The sequence below is a fragment of the Agelaius phoeniceus genome, chromosome 24, assembly GCF_051311805.1.
Source record: "Agelaius phoeniceus isolate bAgePho1 chromosome 24, bAgePho1.hap1, whole genome shotgun sequence".
NCBI lineage: Eukaryota > Metazoa > Chordata > Aves > Passeriformes > Icteridae > Agelaius > Agelaius phoeniceus.
In genome coordinates this window covers 3778304-3790130 of record NC_135288.1, presented here as the reverse complement: position 1 = coordinate 3790130, position 11827 = coordinate 3778304, and the positions used below count along the sequence as shown (strand labels likewise).

The 11827-nt window shown below is 40.8% G+C and overlaps 1 protein-coding gene across 1 annotated transcript; it reads right to left on the bottom strand.

Moving 5' to 3' along the window:
• Positions 1–4326: 4326 nt before the first annotated feature.
• LOC129129926 (arylacetamide deacetylase-like 4) lies at positions 4327–10396 on the bottom strand. The gene is made up of 4 exons (XM_054648053.2): positions 10229–10396; positions 6850–7066; positions 6069–6132; positions 4327–5337 (listed from the first exon to the last, which is right to left on the bottom strand). The coding sequence occupies exons 1-4, from the start codon at positions 10394–10396 to the stop codon at positions 4566–4568; spliced, it is 1221 nt and encodes a 406-aa protein (XP_054504028.2). The 3' UTR covers positions 4327–4565.
• Between the last annotated feature and the right edge of the window lie 1431 nt (positions 10397–11827).

The window sequence follows — 11827 nt, the reverse complement described above, 5'->3', positions numbered from 1 at the left end:
CCACTCTTTTCTGTGGTGAGCTCTAGGATCTTCCTCTGGAGCTAACATATTTTTCCATACACAAATAATTAGTGATAAGATTTTACCTAAAGCAAAAAAATATCTGTAAAGCACAGGTCATGAGATGTCACCTTTGGAAACAGTGTTTTTAGCAGTCTGCTTAGCCTGTGAAGGCAGCACATTCTTATTCTGAAAAATCACAGTGTGGGTAAAATAAATCTGTAATTTTTTTTCTTAAATACTAATAAAATAATATAAGGGATGAGCTGACCTTGAATTGTAGAATAAAATAAAACTAAAGACAGAGAACCCCAGAGCTTTAGCATACATAGTCCATGACCTGCAAAGGAAATGGCTCAGGCTTGAGAAATGACTTCAGAAACTGTTTAGAATGAGCAGGTTGGAGTTCATTTTTGAGTCTGGTGTTGCACTTTCTGAGAAGCAGCTGATTCCATGTCCTGCTCTTTCTTCCAAACTGTTTCTTCATTTTATCCAACAACTCTTTGTGGATCTTCATTTCCCAATGTCCCTGTGCCTCTCCCTCCCTTGCTGGAAGGTTATTCATGTGCTAAGTGTAAAATCAGATTCCTTTTTGTTTATCCTTCTGGATAATGGCATTTGATGTCCATGTTGATAAGGGATTTAGGTAAAAGGCACATTGCCTGGCAACTGGGACAGTCTTGAGAAATGGCAGTGCACAAAGGGTTCAGCTTTCTTGCAACTCAGGAAAGAGCATTGGGAAATATTGTTGCACAAAACACAACTGCAGCTCCCTTCTTCAGCATCTGATAGTGCAAGTCATTAATTGGCCAAATCTAAACTCTGCTGTCCCAGTGGATGAGGTGTGCTCTAAGTACACCCACCAGATTTGGCCCTTCTGGGAATCTAAGAATGCTCTTGACACCTGTGACAGATCCTTTGTACTGCAGTTCTTACCACCTATGGTTCTTCTGTGATCTAAATCCTTTTGGTGCCAATTCACCCTCAGCTGGTAGGTCTTGGACTCATTTGGGCACATTGGCAAGGTCTGGACTTCACAGCACCCCCAGGGGCTCCACACAAAGACTTGATGTACTGTCTCAAAGAAGAAAGTTGTTCAGGCATATTGAAAGGCAAATGATGATGAATGTGGCAGCTCTCTTCAGATGCCTCAGGAGGAGAATGACAGGGTTGCAGGAGAGAGAAAGAAACAAACTAGCTGGTTTCTGAAATAATAATGTGCATTTTCCCTTTGGGCATTCCTGGTACAGAGCAGTACTTAATGCTGTGTAAGCTTGGGCTCAGCAATTCACAAGCTTGAGGCCCAGGATGAAGTAAAACCATTCCCTACATAATCTTTCAGATAAATGCTCTCTTTAGCTTCTGATGTTTTGACCTTGTCTCTGCTCCTGTGAGATAAAGCAGGGGATACACCAGGGCAAGCCCTATTTTCTCCTACCAGGGACTTCCTTTCTTATTAATTTCCAGTGAAAAGGTTAATGTCCAGGCCTGAAATCTTGTCATTCCCTGTTCTTTTTCTGTGATATGGCTGCACATACAAGGGTGCACATACAAGATTGAGCCAGGTGTAGCAGGTGTAAAATATTCCCTGCCTCTGTTGCCTGTAGCTGGCAACAGAACTCACTGGAATACTGGGAAACATTCCAGAGAAATGCTGTGCGACCCAAGAAGCTCCTTTTGGGTTCTGCAGAGCATGAGAACCCTCTGGTGCTGGAAGCCTGAACTTGAACAGGAGCTGGGCTTGCCAGTCCTCACTCTCTGGCTGCATAATTCCTTGAGAAATGACTTTGGTGTCCAAAATTCTGTAGGTGGCATTGTACTTGATTTTTTGGGGGGGTTTTTTGGTTTTTTTTTAATTTTTACATGAAAATATCATGCTTTGGGGATGCCCTGGACAGCCAAGCAAATTGTATTCTATTTGCCATCTGGATGGCAGTTGTCTTTTGTTAGTTGGGCAGTTTTCCTTATCTCTTCCACAACCACTCCTCCCTCCAGGGAGACATCTGCTGATAACAGATATTGAATGTCACTGCATGGCTGATAAGACATCTGCTGATAACAGCTATTGAATGTCACTGCATGGCTGATAAGAACTACAGCATCCCATTGGGAGATGTGAGCCCAGAGGGCGGAGCCAAGCATTCCTACCTGGATATAATCTGGAGATTCTGGAACACCAGCACAGCTTCTGCACTGGATTGCCCAGAGGAACAGCAGCTGCCTCTTGCCCTGGATCTCCAGAGGCAGAGACTGCACCTTTCTCCAGGATCCCTGCTCCAGCAGAACCAGCCCTGGCACTGCAGGAGGGCTGAGCCACAATTCCAATGGTTCTGCTGCCAACAGCCTGACCCACAGGGTGTCAGGCTGGGTTCTGACTCTGGCATTGTTGTTTTGGTTTACTGCATTGTTTATTTTATCCTTTTATTTTCTTCCCTATTGAGGAACTGTTATTTCCTGCTCTCCTATTTTTTGCCTGAGAGCCCCTTAATTTAAAATTTATAGCAATTCAGAGGAAGGGGGTTTACATTTTCAATTTCAGGGGAGGCTCCTGCCTTCCTTAGCAGACTCCTGTCTTTCCAAACCATGACAGGGGACTATAAGAATGTCTTCAAAAATTCTATCTTAGCAATGCAAGACACATAGCTGATCTGTAATTAATTAAAATGAAGTACAGGAAGTTCCATGGAGACAGTTAGATCATGTGATTTCTTAAGGTTTAGAAAATCTGGGAGTCATGATGAAAGAAAGAATACATTACTTCAGCATCTGCTGTACCCATCTGCACTCAATGGTTATAGCCCATAATTAAAGAGAACTGTGTGATCAAGAGAACTAATAATGCTGCTGACATATTATAAAGCTAAATTTGTTATTATTTATAGTAAATTAAAGACCAGTGGATAAAGGACCATGGAAAAATCTCAGGAGTAGATCAGTATCAAGTTTGGACATTGACCTATAAATGAGGCATAATTCCAGAGACTGATAAAGGAGAGAAAAGTATTGAGTAGCTGAACTGGCAAGGAGTATAATGCTGCCCTGAACTGTGTGTAAAATAGCATGAGATCATCTGTGACCATCTCCTAACTTACAAAATACAAGGTGAAACTGTACAGACCTCCTTAGTTCTGGCACTTGCCAACCTTCTCCAACTTCTCCAATATCATTAAACTTCTTGCAACACTTTTACAGCAGATACAAACTGTTGGCCCAGCTTCAGCTACTAATGTGTGAGCTGATGACCCAACCTTTGTCTTTGTAACCAAAGAAGATCCTGAAGTCCTGAAAGAGTAGAACATTTGGAACTATCACATTATTTACCCTTGGAAGCTTGAAGAGCAAATTGCCTGCAACTGGAAAAATGAAAGAAATAAACTCTCTGTTGTGTCAACAGAGCATGAAGAAATATAAATTCATTTTGCTGAGAGGGACTGGAGAATGAGAACCTTCGAGTAGTGACTTGTTGCTTCAGAGATGTGAACCAGCTCACCTGTCACCAGCATTCATTAACATGGTGACAACATGGAACATTAAGCCCACAGTCTTCTTCCTACTCACAGCTTGCCTGGCAGGGAGTAGACATGTACTAACCTCTTTCCACAGTCATGTGTGCATGGATTTTATAAAGGCAAGGTGGTTGCACAACAATTCAACATTTTACAGTTCCTAGGCATTGTATGCCCAGCTCTTTTGATATGCATTGGCAATTATTTTTGGCATCTGTGTTTAGCAAGGGTGGATCTCTCCTAATAAGCAATATAACAATTACAGCAAGATAACAATTGACCTCACTTTTTTCTTTGGCTTTGGATATCCACAGAAATTATTTGGCAGGTTCCATGCTACTTACATCCTTTCTCCCCAAAAGCCAGGTAAGCTGAATACAATCAAATACTGCTCTGAAAGGAACTTGATAGAATATAATTTAGAGGATATTCAATTATTTTTGAGCAGTTCTCCCTCGCTTCATTCTGTTGCAGGTACCTCCTGGTACCCATCTCATGCACCATGTGGACTGTACCAACCTGCCTGACCCCTTTTCCCTTTAAAATCAGGTTTGTAAGTACACCCAATTCCTTCCTTCAGATTTTAAACATAAATGCAAAGCTATTGTTTGTCTGTACAGACACTCAGATGGTGATTACTACTCATCCCTGAGGTAGGGAAGGAATCTCCACTCTCCAGAGGTATTGCCACGCTGATTTTGGGTGTGCATGCATGTGCACATAGCTAATTACTCACACACTGCATGGGTTTTTAACTTACACATTTAGAATGTTTTTTGTTGTGATGAGTTTTTATTCTTTGACATATGAAGAGAACAAAAATTCTTACAATGCAAGAAGGGAGCATCAAGGCAAGCTTACAAAAAACCTCTAAACATCATGTTCCTAAGTAATAGCAAGTAAAAATCAGAATTCAGCAGACCATGCTAATGTCATCAGTTCTTGCCTTGATTCTAAAGGGCAAATAGCTAGTAAATACTTAATTGAATAATTTAATTGAATCATTTAATTGAATCACACCCTTTCTAAATACCAGTACACTGTATGGAAGAAAATGATTTAATAGCCTTTTATAAAGTCTACAGCATGGTTCATTATAATACTTGATGATGGGAAAGAGAAAATACCATATCCAAAAAATCCCACTGCAGCATGAAAGCCTTTTTGCACATGGTGCCAGGTCACATGTACATTGTTGTCCTCTAAGCGTTTCTTGTACAACAGCCCATCATCCCTGAGCACATCATGCTCACAGGTGACAATACAGGTGTCAGGGAGAGCACAAACAACAGCATCCTCTGCCAGCAGAGGGGACACCTGGGGTTCAAACAGCTCTTGCACTTCTTCATGGACTTGAGGTAAAAACAAAGCAGGGAGTGGTGGTTTATAGCCCAGTTTAAACTCATCTGGAATAAGATCTGGATTTATCCATTTCCTATATTTCAAATTTATGTTCTCAGGAACATGAGAACCAGCCAGAATTGGTTCCTTCAGGGAGCAATCCTTATTCAGGTATTTGAGAATAAAATGGACCGTGCGCTCCCGGGACAGGAAGGCAACGGCAGCGTTTTTCTGGTGAGATGGCAGATTGAAGTTCAGTGCTTGGAGAAATGGATAGATCAGCACCTGGGCACGAATCTTGGGGATATCTGTCCTGTGCCCAAGCTCTTGGCAAACACTGGTAGCAAATGTGCCCCCTACACTGTCCCCACAAACAATGATCCGAGCGGGGTCCACCCCGTAGGTGTCTGCAGTCTTCAGGAAGTGCACGGTGGCACTGAGACATTCCAGAGTCTGGGCTGGATACCTGTACTCAGGTGCTAAATGGTACCTGAGAGGTAGAAAAAGCAGCTGGTGTTACACATTCTGAGTGTCTCATCTGAAATACACCCCATGCAAAAACTCCCCCAAACCAATATTAATTACAGCATTAATTATATCTAGATTAAAGTTTTTACATGCTGAAGCAAACCAGAACAACTTTTCCTCCCTTTCCTTCTCAAAACCAATTCATCCCAATTTAATAAAATCCCTTCATAGTAAACCTTTTCATAGAAAATTTTGTTGGAAATTAAGGTTTGTTTATACCATCATGTATTTACCACAATCAAAACATCTTTATAAGAAACAGTAGTCCATGCCAGTTTAAAAAAATACTGATTTTTAAACTCATTATTTACTCTTTAAAATAATCCCAGATGATTTTAAATAAAAATATTAAATATTAAAATATGTATTATATTTTAATATATTAAATATACATAAAAATACTAAAATTTGATATTTGGCTTATAATTTCTTATTATCAAACAAAGGTAATGATTTCTGTGATGATGGTGATGTACAATGACCAAACCTGTAACTCTAACCCTGGCTCAGGTATTTCCATTCCCATTCCACACCATGTGCTTGCTCCCACATAACAGCAGTGTGGGGAAGACAGCACTAGAGCTCAGTTTCTTATCTTATATTCAAAGAAATGTAAGTTGAGGGGTGTGTGGGAGGCTGGGGGAAAACAGCAGAGTTCTCTAATGGGATTAGCACTGTTTGAATTTCACTTACCCAACAGACACAACCACTGAATCAGATTTTCTGGCTATGTACCGGCAAATTCTTTCATAACTTCCTGAAGCAGAAATGTTGTTGATGTAATTAACATCTTAGATAACTTCAGTCAATATTGTCTCTTATATTTTTATGACATATTACCACAATATCTTGTCAGCCCCTTGCTTATTTGTGAGTACCCAGATTTTCTGTAAGATAAAAATAATCTAGACTTTTGGTCATCAGGACTTGCTGTAGAATTCATACATTTAGACAGATCATTGATTTGTGTGGAAAATAAGGAATTATTATGATTTTTACTATTAGAAAATGGGCAGGTTTAAACTGAGAAAGGATAGACTTTGTTTCCATGTAAGGAACACATTTTTATTATGAGGGTGGTGAGGCCCTGGCACAGGTTGCCTGGAGAAGATGTGGCTGTCCCACCCCTGAAAGTGTCCAAGGCCAGGTTGGACAGGGCTTGGAGCAACCTGGGATAGTGAAAGATGTCCCTGCCCATGGCAGGAGGTGGAAAAAGATTATAGTGAAGGTCACTTCCACCCAAGTCATTTTATGATCCCAATGGTTCTATGATAAAGAGTGCTATAGCCCATTAAAAATAATTTAAATATTAAATACGTGCAGATTAGAGAGTCTAAACAATTTAAAATAAGCACTAAGTGCTTTCTATCTCCAGTCTCTTAAACTAAGCTTCAGTCACTTCTTAGGGTCAGCAGTTTTTAAAAACAGGCAGTTAAAAAAGCTAAATAGTCACATTTCTCTTTCAGTTCCTTACTGATGCTTCCAAAAATGCCACATCCTCCATGGATGAAGACGACTCCTCTCCGTTTGCTGGCAGATGGTTCTCTTGGGAGGTAAATCCTCATGGGTACCCCATCAAAATGCAGATCTTTAATGAAGAGCTGGGAATCCTGCCATGCTGGGAGTCCCTCTGTGATCAGCCTGATAAGTGTGTGCTCCTTGATGATACCCAAGTGGTTTAAATTCTTTGCCTAGATAGATAAAACAGGAAAAATGAGACATTACTAAAGGGAATACAAGTCTTCCCACTTTGTAAAGGCCACAAGCTTCTTTTTCCTACACTGTCTTTGGCATAATTGGGTTGGTTATTTTCTAGTTTTTAGAATTCCCACAAATAACTGTCTTTGGGATTTTGGTTAAGAGGATGAAAATTTACATCTTCGTTATTGTGGGAGGAATGTTGTAATACTTGTTCCATTAAATGTATCATATAAATACCCTCTAGTTCCTGTGATCTGGATTTACCACAAGTAAGAACAGGCATTTGCTCAGGTGTGGAAGCTGGGAGGCCTGAGGCTCCTTTCCTAATGAGAGAATAAAGGAGGCAGTTCTTGGGGATGGTTCCAATTCTGGGTGTGTTAAATCATCCTCTGGAGGTGTCTGTTCTCCATGATAAACTGTACTTCAGATGCCTCAGTTAAAATATTTAAGGTTAGGTGAGATGAAAATGTCCCTCTCATGACAGGATTATCATATTGGGGGAAAACCACAGGCCGGTCTGTGAGCAAGACTGGCTGATTTAACAGTGTTGGGTCACCTCCCTCCATGGGGTCAGAGAGAACAGAATTCCCTCCCTGGGGTCAGAGAGAACAGAATTCCCTCCATGGGGTCAGAGAGAACAGAATTCCCTCCCTGGGATCAGTGAGAACAGAATTCCCTCCATGGGGTCAGAGAGAACAGAATTCCCTCCATGGGGTCAGAGAGAACATAATTCCCTCCATGGGGTAGGAGAGAACAGAATTCCTACCATGGGGTCAGAGAGAACAGAATTCCCTCCATGGGGTCAGAGAGAACTGTTGGCAGAATTGCCATTTAATCTCATTTGAATTTTCTAACATCCTTGAGGTTTTTTAGAGCTTTCAGATGCCAGTAATATACATTATAAACTTGTTATCAGAGCATCCTACCTACATGTCCTCTTTCCTTGCCTTGTCTTAGGAGTTCCTGACATCACAGAGGGATCTCCAGATTCAGGGGAAACACTGTCATGAAGGAGAAGGGGGAATTTGGAATGTACTCCGTCAAGAAACTTCTTAATCAAGAATTAGGAACACTTCAGAACCTATAGGAATACATTCAAAACCTAAAAGGTTTGACTATTTCTAGACAGATGTGATCAGTGTTAGCAGGTGAAATGTATTACATAAACCAGGTCCTAAAATGTTAATATGTGTATGAAAAAGAGCTCATCAGCTTTTCTTGTGAAACATGGCCTTTGAAAAACTATTTGCTGGAACACCTAAATTCTGACACAAACTGGTTTTTTATGAGGAAGATCATATGGGGACCAGATTTGTACTTATGGATAATTACAAAATCACATACCAAAAGCAGCAAAACCCACTCAATTTGAGCTTCCTGGACTTTAGGACTGCATCAGACAGTCTTTCTGTCAGTCACTCTGAAGTGTGCTTTTCCAACCACAGTAATTACCATCAAAGCTTCATATCACAGGGCAATATGCACAGTTTGAACAGAGATCTGTCTGAGGAGTTTAAAACAAAAGCCAGGAGGCTTCCTCTCATCTCTTCCACTTTACATAGTCATTGATCTCTTCATGGCAGGGGATGTAGACAGATGAGGCAGGAGCATCATTTATGTACCTTCTGGTTGAGGGTACACCCTTATCTGGTGCTGCAGCTTTTCTAAGACATTGCAAGTAGGGTGGAAGAAGAGAGGAAAAGCCTGTCTTGTATTGTGGAAAAAGAGGATTTTACAGGAGCATACAGCACAGGCACAGCTCTATGGCACAGGAAGAGCAGCACTGATCAGGATGAGCAGGAGAAGTTAATTGCACACCTGTCATGCACAAAGCATTATGCACTTAAACAGAAACCTGTGAAGTCCTTTCTGTGTGGGCTGCTCCTCTGAGCAAAAACATAAACTAGGAATGCACCCAAAGTACCAGTAGATGCCTAAAGGCTTTTGAAAGAAAAATAGGTGAGTGGATTGATTCAATGCAAGTGATGAAATGCATCTTAAAACCTATTCAGAAAAAGGATGTTGAAGTTAGGGAATGTATTATCAGTGAAGAGAGCAAATGCACTTATAGTATAACAGACACTTAAAAGCTGTATAAGGAGTTAAAAGTATCACCTGAAAGAATCTTTTCACCCACTAATTAGAGAATTTAATAACATTGTCCTGTTATAGTATTACTGTCATATATTAAGTTTATATATAACATAACACAAATAGCAGGATGAGATATGCAAGGACAGCAGCCTCTTCTTTCATGGCAGACAAGGCAGAAAGTACCACTGGAGAATCAGGGACAACCACTGGATTTGGTGAATGTTGCTGTGTAAGTTCAAGCAACCTACTTCAGTCTTTAATAGATTGTAACGGCCCAAATCACCTCTCAGGATGTGGGGCCAAGTTCCTGTGTTCTTTCTGTAAAACTGGGGATTAGAGAATTGAGGTGAGCTTCATACAAACATCAAAGAAACCACTCTGATTTTCCTGCAGGCTTTCTTTTGACATGTTATGTGCCAGACATGACAGGGCTTAGGCTGCTCCTACATTCTCCTGTTGCCTACTTTGAAAGCTTTTTGGGTGAAAGCTGTTTCTTTCTGTGATGGCAAAGCCCACAGCACAGTGAGTCTGGCTTGCAGGTACTTAGATAATGGCTGATAACAGGCCTAAACCTGCTTTGGCAGGAGGTTCAATTAGATGACTTCTGGAGGTGTCTTCCAACCTACCTGATTCTATGGTATTTAACTAGTATTCTGTAATTCAGTCACTGCAGAATGAGAACAAAAACAAGGGTAAGAAAATTACTGCAAATAGCTCAGAATGTAGGAAATTGCCTTACAGATATCAGAGTGCATTTACACATAGCAATTTGGGTTATTATTCTTCATGTAAATTATGAACAGCCCTCCTGTCATCCACAGGACCAGTCATTTCATTATGGAAATACACAATTGCAGCATAAGAATGGATATCTCAGTATTGAAAGAACTCACCTCATCCTGGCTGCTTTATATATGGTAACAGAAAGCAAATCAACCTTTGGCCTTTAAACCTGTGTTACTGTGTGCTTCCCATGGCATGTAGTTGCAGTATTTAGATTCATACTCAGGTCTTTCCTTTTCTGAAAATCCCAGTGTCCCAGAGCATGATAAACTCACCAGAATTTCCATCAGAGTGTACACACAGAGGTAAAGGCGGAGCTTTGCTGGCTGGTCAATACCAGAAGGAATTTCCTCCTTGAAGAAATGATCAGTTGCAATTAAAACCAGCAATACAAAAGCAACTAAAATCCCTGCTATTAAAACCAGAATATAATAGGATTCCATTGTTCTTTGGTGGGAATAATTAGACACTGGTTGATATGATTCTGTCAGTATTTATATCCTCCAGACCGATTCCATAGGAAAGTCATTTGCATATCATTTGCATACCTAATTCCCCCTGCCCTGCTCCTTTAGGCAGGGCTGGCAGGGGCTGGAAGCCTGCAAACATCCGGCTGTGACAAGTGCACTTGGCATGATTCAAGCTCACACAGAGCACAGTCACTTCCAGGAAGAACCTTTCTTTTGTATAAATGGCTTTATTTTTTATCTGCTTTATGTGCCTGAAAAGCTCTCTGGGATGTTTTGCAAGTGCACCAGTGAGTGTCTCACAGCCTGTGGAAGAGTGGCCATGCTGGACTCCAGTCTCCATGGTCAGGAATTGTAGAAGTTCTGCTCTTGGAAGGTCTGAAGGATGATTCCAAGGCTTTTTGCTTAGTGCTGCTCTTTTCCCCTGCTCACTGGCTGAGGCAGAGAGCTGGCCAGAACAGTTAGAACAGGCATCCTGAACTCAGTCTCAAGGAATTTTGCTTTTGGAGATCCACATGGAGCTCTCAGTTATTTGCCAGCCTGAGTGTGCAGCAAGAGGCTCTGGGCTCACCAATGGTGCTGTGCTAGCACAGGGAAACTTCTCCTTGACTTGGAGAATTTTGGCCCTAACCCTCTGTGCTGATTCTTTCTAAAGGAAAGGTTTTGATCTCTTTACAACTCCATATTTTGCTGTGTTTTCCAAGATGACTCTGTGTTATCCCTGGTTGTAATTCAGGTGTGATCAGAGCATATGGTATCCAACCAAAGGAGGTGATGACAGTGCACGAAGGAGTCACCAAGTGTAACTTTGTGTATTTCTGTCCACCATGTGTCTGGACAAAACTTGTTTGGGTAACATTAAAAAGCAAACAAGCATTAGCTCAGCTTGACATGAGCAATACAACCTGTGCTCATTCTCTGAACACTGAAATATTTCTTTATCCCCACTAATCTTCCCAAAACTTCATTTAAAAAACCCTTATAAAAGCTTGTAATCATGGCCATCGAGAGAAGCACTCCTTTTTATGAGCCACAGGATTCTGCATTTGGCTAACCAACCTGTAGTGGATTCCCTCAGAGACATCTTCACTGAAAAAGGTGAGTCCTTTCTAGGTTTTCTTGCACACTTTAAAAAAGCAGACAAAATACATCTGTTTAGAAAAATCCCATTTATACAAAATATGTGTTACAGCAAAGAGCAAAAAACTTCAATGTGAACTAGTCAGTGGGTTAAAAAAATATTTAGCTGGGTGGAATGAGTAAACAAGTGAGTCATAAGAGATAAAATACAGGATGCTGAGTGACCAGACTGGATTCTTAAGATAAAAGGTCTAATCCTTAACTTCAGTGGAGGTCAGCTAGTATAGATGATTGAATTATGTGGTTTAAAATTAAGAAATATAGATA

Bases quoted from the DNA above. Each gene is read 5' to 3' on its own strand.
- LOC129129926 (XM_054648053.2), bottom strand. From the start codon at position 10,396: ATGGAATCCTATTATATTCTGGTTTTAATAGCAGGGATTTTAGTTGCT. The intron at 7,067-10,228 runs GTGAGTTTATCA...TTATCTATCTAG, and splicing joins ACACTCTGATGGAAATTCTG to GCAAAGAATTTAAACCACTT. The intron at 5,338-6,068 runs GTAAGTGAAATT...TCTACCTCTCAG, and splicing joins TCAGTGGTTGTGTCTGTTGG to GTACCATTTAGCACCTGAGT.